Source organism: Labrus bergylta, chromosome 12, assembly GCF_963930695.1.
Source record: "Labrus bergylta chromosome 12, fLabBer1.1, whole genome shotgun sequence".
Taxonomy (NCBI): domain Eukaryota; kingdom Metazoa; phylum Chordata; class Actinopteri; order Labriformes; family Labridae; genus Labrus; species Labrus bergylta.
Window position 1 is genome coordinate 21,337,858 of NC_089206.1, and position 22,701 is coordinate 21,360,558.

The 22,701-nt window shown below is 42.2% G+C and overlaps 2 protein-coding genes across 3 annotated transcripts; both read right to left on the reverse strand.

Annotated features, from left to right (window-relative positions):
* Positions 1–176: 176 nt before the first annotated feature.
* Positions 177–6,295, reverse strand: icmt (isoprenylcysteine carboxyl methyltransferase). Its single transcript, XM_020630414.3, has 5 exons — positions 6,051–6,295; positions 5,283–5,371; positions 5,025–5,194; positions 3,881–4,098; positions 177–3,732 (listed from the first exon to the last, which is right to left on the reverse strand). Exons 1-5 carry the CDS (start codon positions 6,267–6,269, stop codon positions 3,553–3,555), a joined length of 876 nt encoding a protein of 291 aa, XP_020486070.1. The 5' UTR covers positions 6,270–6,295; the 3' UTR covers positions 177–3,552.
* A 779-nt stretch (positions 6,296–7,074) lies between these two features.
* rtel1 (regulator of telomere elongation helicase 1) lies at positions 7,075–22,434 on the reverse strand. 2 transcript variants are annotated; one of them, XM_020630315.3, is made up of 33 exons: positions 22,121–22,434; positions 21,423–21,621; positions 21,069–21,162; positions 20,871–20,952; positions 20,517–20,577; positions 20,243–20,318; positions 19,822–19,906; positions 18,813–18,878; positions 18,290–18,446; positions 18,165–18,203; positions 18,011–18,086; positions 17,746–17,843; positions 17,360–17,415; positions 17,197–17,268; positions 17,030–17,108; positions 16,794–16,926; positions 16,325–16,438; positions 15,636–15,676; positions 14,408–14,493; positions 14,249–14,326; positions 14,067–14,144; positions 13,707–13,853; positions 13,481–13,596; positions 12,510–12,633; positions 12,123–12,291; positions 11,862–12,019; positions 11,564–11,659; positions 10,157–10,367; positions 8,996–9,130; positions 8,262–8,384; positions 7,897–8,085; positions 7,512–7,637; positions 7,075–7,413 (listed from the first exon to the last, which is right to left on the reverse strand). In XM_020630315.3, exons 1-33 carry the CDS (start codon positions 22,223–22,225, stop codon positions 7,343–7,345), a joined length of 3,540 nt encoding a protein of 1,179 aa, XP_020485971.1. In that variant the 5' UTR covers positions 22,226–22,434; the 3' UTR covers positions 7,075–7,342. The 2 variants fall into 2 exon arrangements, with proteins under 2 accessions (XP_020485971.1, XP_029132537.1); XM_029276704.2 differs by having other exon boundaries at positions 12,117–12,291.
* Between the last annotated feature and the right edge of the window lie 267 nt (positions 22,435–22,701).

Genomic DNA, 22,701 nt, shown 5'->3' on the forward strand with positions numbered 1-22,701 from the left:
CTCCTCTCAACATGTCCTGTCTCCCCTCAGCGGTCAGATCTAATAAAGGCAAAAATGTCCCAAAAAGTAAATACAATTTGTTTTATGATATATGTATTGCTGTATGGTGAGTTAAGTAAATAAATATCATCTTTTTGAAATCAGCTCCATTGAGAACAATAAAGACAGAGTCTGAGTAATAATTGCTTTGATTTTATTTCATACATGTGATGTTGAGAAACTCTGTGAACAGTTCTCTCCCTCTGACCTGTGATAAATGGTTCTCCTATACAGTAAAAAGTGCAACAAATCTAAAACTGGACTGAGGCGTGCCATGCAGCAGATGGTCATCCTAAAACCCTTCAGTGTTTTCATTGTCTAACCTTACACGGTGCACTTCTTACATATGCTACAAGTGCGTCACTTTGAACTGCAAACACCTGAAAACACACATTCAATCCTAAACTGCATTTCAGGAACACTGGATTTGGTTGATTGTGCCATAGATCAAAGTCCTTGTGTAGGACATAAAAGAAAGGACCTTGCACACTACTCTTGCTCAAATGTTCACAGGGACTGAAACATGGATTTTTTTTCCTGATAAATTGGTGATGCAGAGCAAGAGTAGCAGGATTTTTAAAACATGTTTTGGTCTGTTTATTTTTACGCAGAGATCTTCCATTCTTTGAAGTCAGATTCAATCCTGATTCATTTTATGGGTGAAAATTGTACAGTTCACACTTTTGGTTTCAGGCAAGCTAAAACAACTCCTGAGCTCTGCGTTCCTCCAACACAAGTAACAGCAGACCCATTACATACTGCACATAATTCAATTCTACAGCAGGACAATAAGATTTCTGACATTTTTAATAGATAAGTCGACCAATGGGACAATCTTCCAGATCTTGATGTACTCCTAAACACTCTGAAATCAAAGGATTAAAGGACATGTAAAGTTTGAACTGTTAAAACTATAAACTGTCTACGAGAAGTGGTGTTAGTGCCGCCAATGCGGTAGTGCCTTAAATATGCCTTCTCTCTAGCGTCCAGCAGGGGGTGAATTCACTTATTGTATTGAAGTCCGCATGTTTCTAATCAGCTCCACGAGCAGAAACGTGCTCAAACTAGGATCAATGTTGGAGATGCTTTTGAAAAATGGAGAGAGGTTAGAACACAGAAAGGTTTACAGACCCATGCAGAGCTGGATAAACACTGAAGCTTCAGTGTCCACCACATGGTGACCTGAGTGAGCATGGACTCTAGAGAGGAGGGGGGGGAGATAGCTCTCTATGATGTTTAGAATTTAGACTACAGTACCCATTTTAAACACTAGAGGTCAGAGTTACATACTGCTCCTTTAACATAGCGAGATGTTCATTTGTAGCTTAAGGTACGATTTAGAGTAAATTAAAGGACCAAGTCGTTGATGCTTCAGGAGTTGGCTGTTAATGTTCAGTTAGGACCGTTTGTTTGAAGCATATTTCCCGTCGGCTAAATTCACTCTCAATTCAAATCAATTACAAATACATCTTACCTAACTAGCCCTAACCATTTGGCGTACTCAAACCTCTCGAGTCCTTCCAGCTCCCTCCCCCCACCCCATCCAAAATCTGGCTCCAAAAACAACATGAATGCTAAACAGCCAAAGTGAGGGCTTTAACATCGTAGTCCTCAGACGTCGGCACGTCCACTTCTGATACACAGACAGTCTACAGTTCAAACATGTAAGCTTCACCAAACACAGCACCAACAGTGGTCATGAACTCTTTGCTGACCCGCTCTCTTTTTCTCTCTCACACACACACACAATACAATCTGTGTTCAGAGAGTGAAGAGCAGCACTGTAACGCTACTCAGATATGAGAGAGAGAGAAAGAGAGAGAGTCAGCCTCGCTCAACCACTTCATCTACACACAACTCAGGGGTTTGGTCGGTTCCTTACACGAAGTGAGCCGACAGATCAACAGCAGATAACGACAAACTGACGCCGAAAGAAAAGAAAGGTCTGTTCATCACAAACACAAAGAAAAACATCCAATGAAGAATAAATTAAACAAAAAGAGGCTACACCACAGTCAGGGACATCAGCTCAAGCCAACTGGTCCTTTTTCAACATTTAATCTCTTAAATTATATATTTAAAAAAGAACCTTTAATGTATTCAGTCGACTGGAGAAGCTGCAGCTTCATCTCTAACTGACCTGATAGAAACGTAAACATCCTTCACACAACTAAAAACATTTACAGTGAAATAATCGTTCGGAGGATAAAATCGTAAACAGAAAAAAAGCTTCTTTTCTCCCTTGTCGTCATAAAGGAGCGGCTAAGTGAAAAATCGAATGTTTGGTTCAGTGGTCTAAATTTTTTCTGACAGAGATTATGTGAGTGCTGCTTTAACCTTCACTACACGACATCGATAGTGCTTTGGATCTTTGAGGATGCAGCGGTGTGGCATGAACAGTAGGTGACCACGATTATCTGACATGATTCATCCGTCGACTCACCGCCGCTGTAGATGGCTTTGCAGTCGACAGGTAAGATCTTCATGTTTAAGTTATACTGTGATAAATGTATAGTCCTGTGTTACCGAGCTTCTTAACTCAAGAATGAGACGCTGTAATAACAGGCAGAGACTGATCTCGAGTACTACAACACTACACTGAGAAGAACAATCATTTTGGGTTCTAATGGAGGGGTCAAAGTTCACAGCTGAGGTGCTTTGAATTTGCATCACACAACGGAGACCTCAGCTACAGGGGACGATCGCGTCACAATGTTTGACCATGTGTTGGAAAAACACAACAATCTCTGTTTTTTTTTACGATCAAAAAACAACTACAGATCTTCAGTCATATTGTGAACCCAAAGAGAGAGCACTGTCTAAATTACACAAATACATTGACCACGTTTGTGTAATTTATACAATGTGCTGCAAATTCTGGTAATTAAAAAAAATAAAAAAAGCCATTAGGGGGTTCCTGCAGCATCGAGACAGGTATTTTTTCTGGTATTGAATCAAAGTTTAAAATCTGATATCCTGACGACCCTACGGGGGATAACTGTCCTTTAGTGAAATACTCCATTAATGATTTTTAAGATTTTAAGTGTAGTGAAAGTTGTGACAACCTCTTGAAAACATAACCAATAACAATACTGTGAAAAACCTTTGAACTCGTCCGTCTAAAGAATCAGTTTTTTAACTTCTCACTGGTTGCGAGTGGGTACAGTGCAGCATTGATCTGAACAGGTCATCTGTGAAAACACTCGGCATGGTCACAGCATGCAAACAGAAACACAACAAAACACATGACGTGGATATTATTGGAGTAAATGAGTACAGTGGAGGTTCTCTGGTCGTTAACTGGATTTTGGAAGTTGGTAGAAAATCAGCAGCCCAGCTGCGTGCCGCCATCCCAGCCATCACTGTCTCTGTCTGTGAGCTGTGAGGCTCTCAGCCAGCTGCTCGGGTCTCTGCTGGAGGGCAGCCAGCCGCCATGACGGACGCTACACACACCCACCAGGTCTGATCTGCTTCAGTGCTTAAAGTCTGCTCAGTCCAGAATCCGGCTCGGGACTAGTTAACACGGATCCCTGAGATGAAGGGAAGGCCAGTGGGAACCTTCTTCTTGTACTGCACATAGTCCTCAGCGAAGAAGTGGATGAGGGAGAGCTCCTCCTCCTCGATACGTTCCCGGAAAAACCTCCAGCTGGCTATCGTGTAGCCCAGTATGCACACGGGGTTACACAGCATGACCTGCAAGAGTCAGCAGGCTCATCAGTGATCAGAACAGGAGGTGTGGGAAACAGCTGTTACATCACTCTATCTCAGACTTCATGACACGTTCACTTGGCTGTTTAAAAAGGTTAACACAGATCGAACACACCCGGCTGTTGTGTCTCACCTGGGTCCCCGTGCTCCAGTAGAACCAGCCCACATAGGACGGGTGTCTAAAGTAGGAGTAGACCCCGCTGGTGACCAGCACGTGGCTCGTGGCCTTCTCATTCTGAACGATGTGGTTGAAGTTTGAGCCGGCCGTCAACATCGCCGCCTTCCGCAGACCCTCCCCACACAGCACCATGAACAGACCCACCAAGCTCAGCCAGCTCAGCTGCTTCAGCTCTGAGAGAGGGAGGAGAGGATGATTAAACGCCCCAAAAGTTTACACACTAAAAATACTGCACAAATGCGCGCTGCGTCTCATGTCTCATATATCATGTTTCCCTCGATCGAACCAGATGTAGTTCAGGGCGCGGCAGATTAAGGATCGTCCCAAAGCTCTTACTGCTGCTCAGAGAAGGGAGGAGGGATGAGGAGGAGGAGAAGAGAAAAGGGAGGAGAGAGGAGAAGGAGGAGGAGGGAGGAGAGAAGAGGGAGGAGGGAAAAGGGAGGATCGAGAAGAGAAGAGAGAAGAGGGAACAGGGAGGAGAGAGGAGGAGGAGGAGAGAGGAGAGAAGAGGGAGGAGGGAGGAGAGACATCACCTGTGTGTCTCAAAACACATTTCCTCTCTCCTTTGATTTGGTTCTTTATGCCCCCCGTGCATCTCTGGTGGGAGGGACTAAGACCCAAGAAAAAGACGCAAGCGTGGAATGCATTGATGCAACTTTAGAGACACGGGATGAGCGCTTGATCAAGGTTGAATAAAAAATCCTGAAAAAGTACGAGCAATCAAGGGAAGCCGCTGCTTTCACTCACTTCTCTTTCAACCTTTTTAACTTAAACTAAAGCTGCTCTGTTTTTTTTTTTAAATGACTTTCAAACTAAAGACCTTACCACTTCTGATTTTAAGACAGAGAAGCAATGAAGTGAGAGAAGAAAACACTTTTACACTTGCAGAAAACTCGATAATTGATATCTTGATATTTGGGCGCATAAATTGTCTGCATGCAACCACTTCGATCTCCGTGCAGGTAATTGATTTATGTTTTCAGTTCATCAGCATGTCCTTGGGGTTAGGATATAATCTATCTAGATTCAGGTGTGCACATGTGTAAACTGCTACACTCATGATTTCTAAGTGGATGAGCGCAGCGGAGATTAGACCAACCTGGAACTGTGAGCTTCTCTATGGTGAACTCCACCCATGATGAGATAGCCGCCAGCGTGTACTCCACACTGTGGTTGAGCAGGAACGAGTCCAGTGACAGGCTGCGAGGGTTGATGATGGCCGTCACCAGGTACTCAGAGTAATGGAAAAACGACAGGGAGCACATGTACCTGCAGAGAGGAACCGTTACTTTACAGAACAAATAATGTAACTGCTGCCAAAAACACGAGGGGGGAGGGGGGAGGGATATCTACATACCAGCCAAAGTGTGTCCATGTGGTGTCGGAGCAGCTTATCATTAAGCCGAGGCCAAAAGTAACTCCCAGAAAGCAGGCTCTCACAGCAACCTGGAACAAGTTAGAACACTTATTTTACTTTTTCCTCTTATTTCCATGACTGGAAAATTGTTCAACTGTTTTCCAGCTTTTCCAGGACGCGTGGGAAACCCTGCTAGTGTCATTTGTACAACGTTGTTAAATACGGCTTCACTTCACTGATGTGATGATAGCCAACATATTTGACACTATTTCATTTAGTTGATATCGCCGAATTTGCACAAGGAGTCTGTATAATCGTTAAAATATCTCAAGTCATGTCATAAATACAAATAACATCAGAAACACACCAAGGTGACACAAAATGAGCACATTTCTAAATGAGGTTCTGTATCAATTGATTTCACTGTGCATGCAGAAGCTGCCAGGGCTGCTAATAAGTTAATTAAAGACTCTGAGGGACAAGAAGAAGGTGAGACACAGCGGATTTACCTGGCTTAGGTTTCTATATTGAGCACATAAACACCAGCTGTCTCTCTCTCTCTGCTGCAGCTAATCCCATCAGCTAACATAAGACATGTTAAGGGGGGCTAATGTTAGCTTACAGTTTCAATAAAAGGTGAAGGAAGTTATATCAGACCCCGCGGCGTTAGCTTACGGAAAGATAACACCGATCGACTAAACATGTAGTCTTTAAACGACACAAAAAGAGAGAGATGAATGAAACAGAGAACAGGAAGTTGACGCTTACCTTGTAAAGAGGTCCTCTGTATATGGTTAGCAAGAGGCCGTTGACAACCGCGATATGAACGCAAATCACGACTTTCCCGGGAGTTTCCGTCAGGTAATCAAAGACCCAGTCATGGTGTCCGAAAAAGGTTCTGATAAGCGGAATAACAAGCACGCTGACTCCTAAAATAAACGCGTTTACACTAACTCTACCTTCTAGCACCAACTTACAGCCTGCCATGATGGAAGTACTCTGCTTCAGGAACTCTCGCGATACTCCAAAGGCAACCACGTGAGTTCAATGTTTTCTACATCAAATTCCTAAGTTACGCATATTTGTTTTATTTATTTAACAAATTCTGCACTTATTTCAAATGTTTACATGAACACACGTTCAATTACATTAAAATAATTATATTTCAAAATGATAAAAAAAACTATTACGGCTTTTATTCATTTACGTTGGATACTGATAAATGTGATTAATTAATAAATAAAACCTGTTTAAAATGTAATTGTTGCAACAAACGTTATTGTATCTGTTTATTTAAAGTCGATAAAAGACGGTTAATATTTTAAGAATTAAAAAAATAATAATAATAAAAAAAATTAGCGTATAAACGACAAAACTGGTTATTTCTTGCGCATTAAGTTTTGTTTAGTATGTTCTAAGTAGTATTTAAAAACATGTTGACCCATAACTTTGTCAAATGTTATGAGTTAACATAAACTGTCTATAAATAATGTCCTTTATAGACAGTTTATGAGTAAAACCAGACACTAGTTCAAATTTATTTTTTAGTAATAAAACCATTTGAACATTTTCATATTCTTAGTTTAAAATCGTTAAAATGGATTGCAGCAGTGACTCAAAGTGCGTTTATCCGGACCGGTGTTGGGTTTCTTGTTAGAAGGTATTTTTTGGTAATTTTGTGAATATGTTAATTATTTATTTTAAGATGTATTTTTTGGCTTTATTGGAGAGATAGGACAGAGTCAGAAATCGCAGAGAGCACGGCTGTTTCAAAAGAATCACGAGGCAGGTGTAGACTTCATTTACATTTAATTAAATAAAAACATATAAAAGTATTCTGTCCATCAACATCATTTTTCACATCCGAGTGTCGTCTTCAAGGTAGGAGTCCAAAAACGATTCAGGTTCATTATTTAAATTGTCGAGTCAGAGAGGTGGATCCATTTTCAGCGTCTACACGGACTGAGTCAGACCGCTGCCCTGAAACAGAGCTCGGCTGCTTCATGTTTTTTCAAATTCAGCAGAAACATGAACAAACTTTGTGAAACACGTTCATGATTCTATTTTCTTTGGCTGCTTGAAAAGAAACCGGATATCTTGCTTTGTGTCTTCAAAGGCGTCGACGATAAATCTGAAACAACAAAAACAATAAACATGTGGTAAGCTGTCAAGAATGATGTAATATTTATTATTCACATAATGGTTATAGTACATAGGGTCGTCCTTAACTGTTCTCTTGCTGGACGTTCCTCACAGCAGCACAAACATCGTTAGCAGAATCCGACCGACCGATCAGAGCATCCAGCATCTCTTTGTACTGCTTCTTATGGTGAGGGCGAATAAACGTGCCAAATCCTGAAGAAAAGAAAATACATTAATAACAAAGATCAACACACTAAGAAGAGGATTCAGTGGACTCCTTCACTCAGAATTGTCTGCTCCAGTATTTTATTTTGGATTCTGCTCGTGAGAAGGAGTCCATTGAATCATATTTTTAACATCTCAGGTCATTCTCAGAAAGCGCAGACCTCCATCTTCGGAATCAAGAGGTTCATACCTTTATAAATGTTTAAAAAATGGAAATATACAGTACATAACAGTGATTTGAACTTACTGATCAGCAGGTTGAAGTCCTCGTCTCTCTCGGTTAATAAGCTCACCACCGTGCTCACCAGGTTCTCATAGCTGTCGCTCTTCTTGTAGCTCAGGACGGCCTGGAAGAGCTGAGACGACTTCTCTGCGCCGAGAGACTTTTTCACATCTGCCAGAAAAGCGGTGTGGACTTCACTCTTTGGAGCAGAACCTGGAGAACATGAGAACAACACTTTATTTAATGCATAATAATGTAGGTATCTGTTGGGACAAGTCAAAGAAAGATATTTCTAATTAAAGATAACTTAAGCATCACTCCTGGTATCTAAACTTCTCAAGTTCACTTCAGAAAGCAAGAATTAAAACGTAATTTTTTTTTTTCCTGACCTTTCGGAGGTTCTTTTAGTCCCTGCTGGCTCAGGTGTTCTCCTCCTTTGTTGAGCTGTTGAGTGTTCAGCTGAGTGCAGGAGGTGGAGGAGGTGAGACCTGCAGCAGGCTGTCTGTCTGACGCTTTCAAAACACAACATTTAAAGATGATTTTGGACTTTGGAACAGATTTCTGATAGTACAGACAAGGACATACCGGATACTCGTGTTGGAGTACTCGATATCGGTCTTGGTCTTAAGATCGGTCTCGAGATCATTTTTTGAAGTTCTTGGTCTCAACTCGGAATCGAAAGCATTTTTACTCGGTCTCGGACTGGGCGGACTCAGGATTTTAAATTAAGACCACCACTGATTTTTTCACCTTAAGTGCTGCACATAAGATTGATGATTTTTCTTCAGTGATATTTATGGTCTTGGCCTAAATGTCTTGGTCTTGTCTCGGTCTCGCCCTGCCTTGGTCTTGGTCTTGACTAGGTCTCGATCCCTAAATGTCTTGGTTTTGAATAAATGGTAAATGGACTTGAGCTTATATAGCGCTTTTCTAGTCTTCCGACTACTCAAAGCGCTTTTACACCGCTTTTACTCCCTAAGTGTCTTCGTCTTGTCTCGGTCTCAGAGCACCATGGTCTCGGTTAGTGTGGTCTTGACTACAAGACTACCGGATACTTTCAGTTGTTCTTATGTGTGTATGTGTGTATGTGTGTGTGTGTTGGTTCGTGATGAGTGTTTCTTACCGGTCTGCACCAGAGCTTTCTTCATGTCCTTTGCCAGCGAGTGTTCCGGTTTGTATCCGCAGCCGTGTCCCGTCAGCTCCTGACATTTCTCATCGAACCTCTTCTTGTGATGAGGCCGAACAAACTGGTAGAGGCCTGAGACACGGAGGAATCATTACACATTTCTTCAGAGGTAGAAACAGAGGCCAGACGGTTCAGCTGAGCCAGTGGGGGAGTGAATCGCTGTGTGTTAGTGCATGTCTAACTGTGTGTGTGTATGTGGAGTTTCTGCTACACCGAAACCCAATGTGACTTCACAAACCAAGACACCAATATCACGCCGTAGTGGAAACACTATAGGCGTACAAAGATGTGATGAACGCTGAGCTTAGTTACGGTATTTTTTTCAGAAAACGCTGTCTAAAAGAAGTGCAGATTTGCCTTAACACTTTCCTTACACATTTCCCTGCAGTATTATTTGAGTTTGCTCACTTTGCTTAAACAAAATCCTTCAATCTTCACACTTTTGTGAAGTCAGAAAACCAAACATGTTGCCCTCTCCTCTATTCATAACATTACTTAGATTAACTTTCCCGCTTCTTCCAGCTACGAGTTCCAGCTACGAGTTCCCAGTTTGACGACCCGTTAGCTTGGATCAGTGTCAGAATTTCTCTCGGAGTTCAGTCACACGTTGGCTGAATTTGGTCTTACTCTTGTGAACCAAAAATAAACAGATTTCTCCTGTGATTTAATTACAACATACAGGTCAAAGGTGTACTACTCTGTGATGCAGATTTACTCAAATAAAAATGTAAACTCTGTCAGGACTGTTAGGCTCTGTTTACAAAACCAGACAAGCAAGTTCTTTTTAAAATGGTCCCTTCTGACGTTATTTCTGCAGAATCAAAGCACTCTGCAGGATTTCACTTGTTATATATATATCTTTTTAAAACTTGTGCATATGCTGAGAAGTTGCATGATTCTTCACAGGAGGTTAACAACTTCCAATTTATTGCACAAACATTATTGTGATCATGACCCAGAGAGGCTTATCTATGTAGCTCAGTTGATTATTGGATGATAAGAGGGGAAACAACCTCAATATCAAGGATCAAGCTGTGGAGTATAGCCACCTCTTAAACTGTTTCATTGTGCGCAGAAATGTTTCGGCAGCAGACTCACCCCGCAGCAGATTGTGAGTGTTAGCGTCTTCAGTTAAGACGGCGGCTTCAGTCAGCAGAGCGTCCAGGTCGTCCGTCTTTTTGTACGTCTGCAGAGCCTTCACGACGCGGTCAAAGTTCACCGCGCTCAGAGACTTCTTCATCTCTGCCAGGAAGTTTTTCGCTCTGCCGGCTTTCGCCTCATCAGAAGCGTCCACAGACGAGCTCTTTCTCTGCAACACAGAAAAGTGACACTAAACAACAAAGTCTTCACAAGTGAGTTCTGGCAAATATCCAAATTAATGAACAGTGACAACACACGTGTGTGTCAGAGCAGCTGATGATGAATCCATGACGCTACAAGCCGAGCAGTGTGCAGGACAACACATAGAACTCTGTGCAGAAAAGATGATTCTGGATGCTTCTCTTTCCTCCTCAGCATCGTACGTAGTTACTCACACCTGAGTCATTACTACGGCAACCCATGCTGATGTCTGGACACAACGTCTATCTGACCACTTACACAAATCCATCTTCAAAAAGCCATCCGAGGAAGAAATCTGACCTGCCCACAGGGTAATGGAAAAATTCTGGCTAGAACACTTTGTACTCACAGCTCGCGTGAGAAATGCAACAACAATTTCATAAGTAATATTCAATCAATTTTTATTTGTATAGTGTCAACTCATAAGTGTTATCTCGAGACACTTTACAAAAAGCAGGTAAAAGACCTTACTTATTGCTATATTACAAAGACCCGGCTTAATCCATCATGAGCAATTTAGCAAAGCAGCAAAAGTTACATTGGTAAGAAAAACACTGCCTTATTAAAAGGCATATTCTTGTTTTGTTTATACTGCGTGGATAAAGGGTTCTCACACATACCAAAATACCAAAGATATCCTAACCTGAAGTCTTGACATTACTTTTGTGCGACGAGTTGAAATTGTGAGAAATGTATGACAGAATCTGTTCGTTATTTGTGACTGCGCCTGTATCGACACTCCTTATTTAGACATGAAGGTTTTTCTGTGAAGCATCTGTATGCATATTGTGATTACTTTGAAATTTCCTGCAGACTGTCTTGACACTCTGTTGATTTTTATTCTTCTTGCAAGTAGAAGGAGCAAACCATCCAGAACAGAAATTTCCAGCACAATAGTCGATCAGATTCTACTCAGCGTACTTCCTCTCACTCTGTGTGTGTGTGTGTGTGTGTGTGTGTGTGTGTGTGTGTGTGTGTGTGTGTGTGTGTGTGTGTGTGTGTGTGTGTGTGTGTGTGTGTGTGTGTGTGTGTGTGTGTGTGTGTGTGTGTAACTGAGCCGTCAACAAGGAAGCACTGAGTGTGGACTAATCCAGTGGAGGCTCTTGACTGAAGCCTCTGATAAACGCTGTGAAGGCTCGGCTTCTTGTTACATCACACACGTACCTGCTCTTGGACCAGTTTGATTTTCCGCTTGCCCCCCCGCAGCTCGTCCTCCATCCTCTTGTCATATTGAAGAGACAGCGTGGACAAACGGTTTGCCTTCAAAATTAAAAAAAAATATGTACAACTTAACAAAGATCGACGTCCTGTTGGTAATAGTTGTTCTGACCCACTTCACAGCATGAGTCTCACTTTCCTCCCCCCAAAACTGGACATTTTAAACACTGGATGCTTTTTCCCACAAACCCTGTTTTGTCATGTTTAAATCTTGTGACGGGTAGAAGATACCACATTAAGTTACCCTCTCCTCTCCCACAAGAGTATCCCCGTCCTCTCCGCCGCAGTGGTCTCCTCGCTCCAGAGCATCCAGCAGGTTGACCGGCCTCCTGTGACTCTCCTGCACCTCCTGCTCGTACTCGATGCAGATCTTGGCCATCCCGGCCGCTCCAGCTTGATTGTCTGATCAAAGAGGAAAAACAGGAAGCAAGTCAAAGATGGAGCCGCAAATTCTCTCTGTGAAATATTCTGGCAAAAAAAAACAAAAAAAAAACTTTACACTCACTGAGTCTCCTCCTCTTCAGGCTGGGCAGGTGAGCGTCCAGCGCCTTGGCCTTCTGCGCATTCGAGCTTTGGGAGGCGGAGCACGAAGTGAAGCCAGAGGATTGAGGGGCGGGTTCCCACGCTGTCCCACCGCTCTGCTCTGCAGGAGCTTTCTTCTCCACAAAAGGCCTCTGATAAAAACGATCAATATGAGCTGAAAAATTCAACACAATTCACTGCCAACTCACAATCAGGTTTGACTTCTGGAAGCTTTCATGCTTTTCAGCTGTGACACATCTGCATGAACATGTGGACTCTCTCATTGCTCTCACACTCATACGTTCTCTGCTTATAGTGATGTTTGCTCTATCGCTGCATGCACAGACTTACTGTTAAATCAATGACTTACCAGTTTCTGTGCGACCCTGAAGAACTGAGAGACGTCTCGGACTATGTTCCCGAAGCTGTCGGACACACGCACGTAAGGCTTGACCCACGCTGGAAGCTGATCCCGAGCGGAGAAGCCTTTAAACCTGTCAGAAAAAAGTCACACATGAGTCTCACAAGCAGAACCTGTGAGTGTAAAGGGAAACATCCTTTGTGTGGAAGAAGTCTAATGTGACATGAGATGAAGCGAAACATTCCTTGTTCTGTCCGACCAACAAGACCAAAACAACTGATACAGAGTATCAAAATGTTGAACAGAGAAAATCTGGAAGTTCTCCCGAGCAGAGAGACAAACCTGAAGAATGTTTGATATTTTTATTGTACAATGAATGAAATGAGAGAATTAGATATGGCTGCACATTTCCTCTAATGCCACCAAATGTAGGTTTACATTCAAGTTTTACTGGTGTTATGTTTGAAAAGATGGTTGTTTTTTCACCTTGGGATGGTAAAGGCTTTATATGTGATTTTTTTGATCCAGCAGATGTCGCCCTTTAGCGGTGCATAGTTGTGTTAGCATGCTAATGCTAGCGATCTTTATTATGCTCGTATCTTCACACTGCATGTAAATTTACCTGAAATGAGCGTGATCTAGAAACACAGTTAAGCAGTGAGTACAGTATGTTATTCTTCTTTTCTCTAGTCCCTCAATTAAACAACTTTTATACACAAGGGGAGGAGTCAGCCGTCCGTCCTGACGATGTAAACAAACTGAAGATAGGACTCTGAAAACTCTGAAAACATCACAGACAGTGGGACTCGGGTGTTACACCCATTGTAGACAGTCATGACTCACAGAGTTATTTTCAGAGGATATACTTGATTTCTATCACATTTATGTGAAAAATCACATATAAAGCCTTTAAGTGCCTATCAGCCTATTGGTGTAGAAGTCTATATTCTACCTATGAGACCAACAGCTCCATGTCTGACCTCTGATCACACAGGAAGATGGCTCCGTAGTCGTCTTTATGTCGAATCACTCGACCGATGGCCTGATTCACGGCTCTGAAAGCCTGCTGCCGATACCACTCCTGACCAGACAGGTACTACACACACACAGACACAGACACAGACACAGACACAGACACAGACACACACAGACATAAACATATATCCAGCCTTTTCAGTGACTCCTCTGGGAACATTTTCTCCTCACCTTCATTCCAGGAACTTTCTTTCTGCTCATCTCATCCAAGAACTGCATCTTCAGGACGACTCGAGGGTCCATCCTTGGAGGGAAAGGAAGGCCGGTTATGATGACACCCCGACCAAAGGTGTTGGCAAAATCCAGACCCTCACTGGCCTGAGACAAAAGAAACATTTAGATGGGATGTGTGTCGGCAGAACGCTGCAGGGCTGCCAGGGTGAGAGCTGCTCTCCAACACTACATGTTGAGTTTTAAAACGGGGATCATAATCATCAAAGTAAATCACTTTGAGGCGGAGTTGTCACTGGAACATAAAATACTGAAACATTTTTCAGACTTTTCAGTCTCAGGGTAATTAAATCACCTCACCTTCCCTCGGGTCACTGCAAAGAAAGACCCCCCTTTGGATGCTGGATCGTTGACTTTGCTGTAATATCCGTCAATAACCTGAGAAGGGAAGCAGAGAGGAGATGAACTGTAGCTGACACGACACCTTTTTTAAAAAAAACAACCTTTCAAAGTCTATTGCATGAATATTTCATAAATCAGACCTCGTTAAAGGTTCCCTTTCCTTTCGGTTCAACAAACATGGGCTTCACGTTCTCTATGCGGTCTGCATGTCCGTGAGCCTGAAGAGACAGAAGACACAAACTCTCACCTCATCCTACGTTTTATTCAGATATTACGTTTTCTGATTGATCTCCACTTACTCTCCAGAACTCCAGAGTTTTCTCCATCAAAGGGAAGGAGGGAAAAAACACCAAGAGGCCGTGAGGGACCACTCGACTCAGGTTGGCTGAGGAGGGAACCCGGCAATAAACACAGAGAGAAACAAAATGATAAAACATCATTAAGGCAACAGAACGCTCTTCTTTATCACAAATGTTTCTGTAGGGACTAAACTAAAATCAGCACATCGCCCTTTTCAGACTGCCAAGACTACCATAACTTAGCTCAGTCGTCATCAGGTCTTGATTCTAGGGCACGATCGATATGTGATTTTTTGCACTATTTAGGACGAGAGAAAATATGAAGTCAGACTGTGCAATATGTCGCATTGAAGGCAGCGAGCAGCGTTGAACTGCTAGTCTAACAACAATGATTTTAAATGTATTTTAAATATGTAAAATAAATCCTTTTTCAGGGAAAGAACAAATCTGGTATCTGATCTCGGCCAATATCTTTCCAAGATCTATCGTCGATCTGTAGAGCTAGATAGATATAAACAAACACATTTGTTGATCCCTGAAATGCAGTTACACTTGTGGAAAAGATATTTAATGAAGATGAAGATAGTCACTCGACTGGAAAATAACTGAGCGTGAACCTGCATCACCGCTTGACACTCTGCAGAGTGATAATGATAGTTGTAATCCATATAGCGCCCTCTACTGGTGACAGAGAACTGCTAGTGTAATACAATGAAACTCAAATGAAATGCTCTTTGACTGGTGAATAAATCGAGTAATATCAGAGATAAAATTAGCCAATACTGATAGTCACTGGATACAATGATATCGGCTGGCAGATTAATCAGTTGGACTGTACTTTGTACGTTCATACTGATTACTGACTGACTCTGTCCCAGTCTATGAAGTCACATTTCGTCTCTGGGTTGCAGAAGCACGGCACGGCGACGCATGGCGACGCACGGCGACGCACGGCGACGCACGGCGACGCACGGCGACGCACGGCGACGCACACACACACAGCGCTCCCCTCCTGAGACTGTCTCTCCTCTGTAACGCCTCTGAAGACAGACAGAGGGGGAACCTCTTCGTCCCCCCCCATAATGCCTCTGTAACATTCAGATTCTGGCCGAAACGTCACAGGGGCGTAAATATTGCAGCTTGAAGCGTCAGTCTGAAGAGGGCTTTCGTAACATGCAGTCAGTCATAGTTCTCATACAAACTTGAAAAACACAATCTTTAATCTTACCAATTGTGTTTCCTAAGGACGCCATGTTTTCAGGAATAAACCTGCAACAAGAGTCAAGGAAATGAAATGAGTATCAAATGCAATTTGAGCTTACACTTACAAACTCACTAAATAGAGTTTGTATTCAAAATAAAACTTTAACCAAACAAAAGGCTGCAGAAGAGAACAAAAGGCGGCTTCGTCCTCGAGTGGCCAGTTATTTTTCTTCCAATCAGAGGGAAGTTGTCATAACTAGAGAAAATTAGCAGATTGCTGTTTTCAATGTGTTTTTCCACATCTTCTTTCGGTGTCAGACTCCCACAATGCCGCCATTTTGTCTCATCTTTGACAATAAAAACAAGTCGGAGTTGGTCCAACAGGTGACATCATCACCTGCTCATAAAAAACCTCTTCTCTGAATAAGTAGTTAGTGGTACAAGAAGGCAGCAATGATTTGGCTCAACAAATAAACATCGACTCATGCTACATGAGTCCCTAGTAATGAAGTCCTGCTTGCTTAAATAACGGCCTTGGCACCTCTGCAGTAGATTAATCTATATTTAGAAAGCTAAAAAAATAAAAACTAATCAAAAGAAAAAATTTGACGTAAAGAGTTCAGCCTGCTTCCTACGTCACACAACAATTTATACATCAGAACTTGTTAAATATGTTTAAAGTGCAGATGTTGGCCACTGGATCGGAGTACGAACCTTCTGTCGAACGCTGAACTTAACTCGACTCCATCGGGGCCTCGATCAATGACAGTGACAAAGATCTGATCCCGCTCGATCACGTGTTTGTTCTCCAGAGTCACCGGGAATTCTCTACAGAGGAACACCAACACCGGAGGATCAAGATCAAGAAGAAACATGTGGTAATAACAATCAATATGTTTGCATATTGCCAATTCATCACAAATGTTATTGCGGGACACTTTAGAAAAGAGCAGGTTAAAGACCTTACTCATTGTCATATTACAAAGACCTGAGATTAATCCATCACAAGCACTAAGCAACATTTAGAAAAGTTAAAGCGGAGAGGAAGAAAAACTTCCTTTACGAGAAAGAAACTTCGAGCAGAATCAGACTCAGCCGTCTGCTGAGACTTTGCTGATTATTATTGACTTCATTTTGAACCTCTGCGGGTGAGTTGAGGTTTGAGGAGAGACGGGTAACTTACATCCTCATCTCAGAGGTGAACGAGGTCAGAGGGGAGAGAGTCCCGCTGGTCAGAATGATGCAGCGGACTTCCTGATTCTTCAGATCCTGCATGCTGAAGCCCGGAGAAAAGCACCAATAGCTCAAAATGTTTCCTATGAGGAGGACAGAGACACAAAAGGGCTCGTTTAGTTTAGTTTAGTGAAGATGACTCAGAAAATAAATCAGATTTTTATGTGACAGGCTGTGCATCATCACCTTGTTTCTTTGATGAAGACGAAGCCCAAACGTCAGTGTTCTTCTTCTTCTGATTGCTGGTGTCTCGGTGGATGTGAACCTGAGGTTAGACTTCACTGTTTACATGAGACATCACATAATTTCAACAAAGCTGCTCGAGGCTTTTTTTTTTTTTAACCAACACACACCTTAAAATGAGCCGTGTTGGACTGCATCCTCAGCTGTCTGTCCTTTTCTGTTGGTTCACCACAAAACACGAGCTACAAGACAGAGACACAAAGAGTCACTGTTTCTATCACATAGTTCAATATAGCAGAAGTCCATTTCCTTTAAGTCCAGCGTGCAGCATACCTGAATGATATCCGACAGCTTCTGCAGTCCCCCTGTGTTCATGAATATTCCCGATTCTGGTGAGAAATATGTCACACAAGAAATTAGTTAATGAGAGTTTTTTGGTTCTGTATCATGCAGAAGCAGACATACAGGATGAAGAGGTCAATAAACTGCCAGATCAAATCTGTAGATGAAGTCATCCACAACATGCCGTGCATTATAATTGGACGATCTGACTTCCCTGGAGAAGATGGAGAACGTCTCTGGCGGCCTGCTGTAACTCTCAGTACGTCGGCCATTGTCTTTAACTCTTAGGCTGTATTTTTAGGCTCAACATAAACTTGTGTACTCAGGCAACATGTTGTTCTGTGAACACAAACTTGGGAAAAAAATAAAACACTGACGTCCTGCTAAGTGTCCGCTGATCTGCTCCAGAGCTTCATAAACGGGTGTCTTGGTGTCGTAGGTCAGGTGTGCTCTCTCCAGCAGCTCATAGATGAAGCTGAGGCAGAAAGAAGGCGACATGAGTAAAAGCCACACAAAAGTTTCCGGTTAGACTCTTTTTTTATTCTAGTGACAGGACTAATTAGAGCCTAATGTTTGCAACAACTGAGCCTGAAATCAAATGATTCTGTTTCAGCGTGAGTGCGACCGCCATGTTTCACTTACATTCCTGGCTTTGTGATGCCTCTGTCACCTGGAACATCGTAGGAATCGATGGCGGCTTCCAGATCCAGCAGAATTTCTGTCAGAGCAAACGGTTCATGAGACTCAAAATCTCACTTTGATTATTCATCATCTTTAAACCTTTTCTGTTACTTACGTTTGATCTTAGCGACCGACTGAATGTCTAATTTTAAACCTGAAACACAACAAAGAATACCGGCTCAGTAACACAGAAAGTCTCCATCTTTGAATCTTTTAAACGGCACAGATGTTGGTTCGGACCCGAGTTGAGTGATTCTACGTTGAAGTCTTCGGACACAGAGTCTCCGTTGCCGACGCCTTTCGCCTGCTCAGACAGCAGCCGGTCCACAGCTGTGATGGCCGAGGCTACATCGTAAGGCGTCAGGTCGAATGAGGTCGATTCTTCACACGTCTTCTCCTGCAGAACAACAGAAACATCACCTCCCTTTTACAGTCTGCAGGATCCATGTGACAGTTATCTGCATTAATATTTAGATTTTCTAGATAAGACCAAAAAGGTTTTGTTAATAAAGCTGAGGAAACTGTTCTCACACATTTAATGAGATGCTAAATTTACATTATATATTAAAAAATGTGGCCTCGATAAAAGGATCAAACACTGCTGTCATGTTTGTTAGCTTTTCCCTTACTGCCCTGACGACCTGAAAGACAATCTTGAATTCAAACTCTACATATTCCGATGATAATAGCCTGACCCTCGTCTGTATTTTGTATCAGTTAATGGATCAAATACATTATCTGGTCACAGAGAGCAGAGTCTCACCACATTGTGAGCTTCATCAAAGATGATCACAGCTCCTTTTAGCTCGATGTTGTGCGCCCTGCGACTCTGTGGAACAAACAGACGAAACAGGATATCAGCATGTATCTGGATATGACGTCACAATCATCACAATAAAGTCTACATTGATGCAATGTGATGTTTATTAAGCAGTGAAAATTTATGTTGAAAAATACCTTAAAGGAGCAGTATGTAACTCTGACACCTAGTGTTTAAAGTGGGTACTGCAGTCTAAATTCTAAACATTGTAGAGATCTGTCTCCCCCCGCCCCCTCCTCTCTAGAGTGGAAGCTCACACAGGTCACCATGTGGTGGACACTGAAGCTTCAGTGTTTATCCAGCTCTGCATGGGTCTGTAAACCTTTCTGTGTTCTAACCTCTCTCCATTTTTCAAAAGCATCTCCAATATTGATCCTAGTTTGAGCACGTTTCTACTCGTGGAGCTTATTAGAAACATGCAGAGGGTTTTTAGGTCGGGTACAATCACTTCTCTGAACCACTTCTCTTGCCCGCTTCCATCACTGCAACACCTGTTGCTTTGACCTGATAACTGCTCTCATATCCGGCAAACCGAGGGGCGTCCAAAACGGCCGTGTGTGGGGGTCATCTTACAAGCGCCTACCTTCTCTGGTTCCAAACAAATCCAGAGCATTCAGGACCAGAATCTAAAGTTAGAAGGAGGACATACTGGCTGCTGCATTGTTGTCAGAGAAGCAAGCACTTCAACATAGCATGTTTCCTTAATGTCTGATCAAGAGACATATTTGCAAACTGGCTAGATTCTATTATTCTTCACCCGCTGGCTCAGTCCCTAACTGAACAGTTAATTATTGTCCTGGGTTTAAAATAAAATGTGTCATTATTATGAAATTCAAATAAGATAAGTGCAATATCTGAAATTAAAGTCATCCATAACTTGTATTTCTCTTTTTACAAGCAGGCCATGAGCTCTTGCTTCTCATTCACATCAGTCTCTGAGGAGTCGGCTCACCTTTGGATCCAGCAGGTAGTTATACGGCATAAATATGATGTCTGCTTGCTGTTTCAAGGAACGGGAGAGGTAGTAAGGACAAACCCTGCAGGAGAAAAGTTTAACTTTGAAAGATGGAAGTGCTAGTTTAACACAGCACAGTCACTAGATTCGCTCTAAAATACAGCTCTGGAAAAGAAATACAAAAATATTAAGACTGAAATAAACTTTCTTTTGAAGCTAAAAGCCTGAGAGCTAAAAAAAAAATCATATCTGCTGCTTAATCGTCAGCTATATTTACAGTCAAATATTGGCCATTTGTAAATTTATTAAATTCTCTGGTTTATGTCTCTAAACGACAAGGACTTGTTCCTAACAGCTGTTTCACTGGACTTAAAATAAACCATGACAGTGACCTGTTAGTTAAACACTCAAGTCTCACCTTTGTTTGTTGCCATATTTCACCAAGTCTTCCACGTCGAGGATAGAGTTTGCCAAGTCTTTGTCAGTGCTCTTCTCTGAAGCAGAAAAGACAAAAAAATAAGCAGCTTAAAAATGATTTAGGCAATGAGAGACATATTTTCAAAGCTCTATAACCATCACTGCTGCAAAAACAGAAGCATCAGAGCTCCACGTGTCTCACAGTGTTACGGATATTTGTGTAACAGACAAGATGTTTCACGTGCAGGAAAAATTAAATATATCAATCTCTCTACCTTCAACATTATTGTAGAAGACACACGACCTGGTGGAGACCTTTGCTCTGCACATATGGACCTGAAAATACAACACAAAGAAACACACTGTTCATTGTACCTGCACACACTGAGGTAACACTATTACAAGTAGATGTGTGTGATCTACTGAAGTAGCATCACTTACTAAACTAATGTCAGAACATTACCCAAAATATAAAAAGCTCAACTTTGCTTAAAATCTCAAAACAACTCAAGAGTTTGATTTAAAAAAATGTTGATAATGAGATAACGGCAGGAGAATGTGCAGCTTGAACGTCCTTGGCGCATCTATCTTTTTAAAGATTATAGTGTCAATAGGCCATTGCTCCTCACCTTGATGTGGTTGCTCTCCTGACGCATCACTTCCTGGTTGATACACAGCTGCTCTCTGGATCCCAGCACACACACCTTAGGTCTGAACCAGCAGAGACAGATTGGAGTTATTTGATCTCGTCCATCAAAGTAAACGTATAAAGACAAATAGCCTATGTCAGAATGTTCTTATATGTTGTAGAGGAAGATGTATTTTACCTGTATGAAGTGTTCTTTAACTCATTGATCACCTGTGCCAGCTGAGAGTGTGTCCTGGATGCATATATGATCTTTGGAACATCTGTGTAGTAGGCTGAAAAACAGAAAAACACCAAATGATCATTATTCATACAAGTCAGCAGCTGTTTCTCTGAAAAGTACTCGAGTTAAACAGGTATGCCCCTCTTATCTCTGCAGTAGATTTTATGATTTTCCATTGACCTTTTGCTGAAGAGCTGTCCTCTATTAGGTTATCAGGTGATTTATGAGCTCAAAATATCTAAAACTAGTTTGTGAAGTGTACATGTGTGGTAGGAAATACTTCAATCTGCAGTGAGCACTCATTGAACGTACTCGGTGTCTCTCCGTCTGTGGCGGCCGTCCCCCATGATGCCATGGGTGTGTTCGGGAACATCTCCTCCCCGCCCAGCTTCTCTGATATCTTACGAGCGGAGATGGTGTCCTTAAAGTGCTCTCTCCAGGCCAGGGTGGCACAGAGCAGGCACAGGGTCTTGCCTGTACCCGTGGGACTCTCCAGGACCCCGTTCACCTTCTGCAACACACAGGTACACAGAAACACTGGTTTCATCTTTGCAGAGAACTCGTGACAGAAAAACATGTTTCACTAATCCTCACGATTTGCTAGTTTGCACCAATCAACTGTGATTAATGTAGAAGATCAATGTTAGCATGTGAGTCATGTAACTCTTATTATTTTGATTAAAGCCCAACTGAAATATCGAAGAAGTGATATTATAGGCTCATACAGGCCTGATTATGCTGCTGTAGGCTTAGACTGCTGGGGGACCAGGCTCAGGCTTAGACCAGCTCCTAGTTATGTTGCTATAGGCTTAGACTGCTGGGGGACCAGGCTCAGGCTTGGAGCAGCTCCTAGTTATGCTTCTATAGGCAGTAATCAAACTGTGAATGAGTGTCCTGCATCACTGAACAGCTGCTGCGAAACTGATGTAAGACCACCCTGGTTACAGCAGGTTTCCTTAGCAACCAACTTCGCTTAACGACTAGACATATCTAGTGTAAACTGTACTTACCTTTTGAAGACATTCAACCACTTTGCTCATGTAGTCCTTCTGACAGTCATAAGGAGGAAAAGGAAACTTCACCGTGACTCCGTTCAGAGTCAGTGAAGTCATCATGAATTTCTTAGCTTTAGTCAGTAGCAGCAATAAACAAGATAACGCAGTTTTAAAAAATGACGCACTTTGAGAAGCTTCCTCTTGACTGCGGGTTTACTTAAACTTATAAACGTGTGGTCAATTTAGCAGATAATACTGACAGCTTTAGCCGCTGTAAAAAGTAGTTTAAAGTCACTCAACTCTGGGAACATTTCTTAGCTTGGCGCCTCCATTCAGTCTACAGAGCATGCGCACTACAACGATACGCCTCCGCTGCGTTCACGTACCCTCGGAATATTTAACACATTATGCGTTCCTTATACCTCGGAATAATAATAACAATGGTTCAATTACTGCTGAGACTGGACTGTTTCAGAGATATGCAGCTCCAGAAAAAAAGGACATCACTGTAAAAATGTGTTTCTCTCTGGTTCTTCTTTATTATAATTTAGTGTTTGAGTAACATTAACATTTTTATTTTATTGTAATTTCTTCCA

What these genes read in the sequence shown, in the direction of transcription:
- rtel1 (XM_029276704.2), bottom strand. Translation starts at nt 22,225, where the DNA reads ATGATGACTTCACTGACTCTGAACGGAGTCACGGTGAAGTTTCCTTTT. An exon ending in TTAAAGAACACTTCATACAG is followed by an intron (nt 20,953 to 21,068) that starts GTAAAATACATC and finishes CTGCTGGTTCAG; the next exon opens with ACCTAAGGTGTGTGTGCTGG. An exon ending in GTCTTCATCAAAGAAACAAG is followed by an intron (nt 16,927 to 17,029) that starts GTGATGATGCAC and finishes TCCTCCTCATAG; the next exon opens with GAAACATTTTGAGCTATTGG.
- icmt (XM_020630414.3), bottom strand. Translation starts at nt 6,269, where the DNA reads ATGGCAGGCTGTAAGTTGGTGCTAGAAGGTAGAGTTAGTGTAAACGCG. An exon ending in AGAGAAGCTCACAGTTCCAG is followed by an intron (nt 4,099 to 5,024) that starts GTTGGTCTAATC and finishes TCCCTCTCTCAG; the next exon opens with AGCTGAAGCAGCTGAGCTGG. An exon ending in ACTGGAGCACGGGGACCCAG is followed by an intron (nt 3,733 to 3,880) that starts GTGAGACACAAC and finishes TGACTCTTGCAG; the next exon opens with GTCATGCTGTGTAACCCCGT.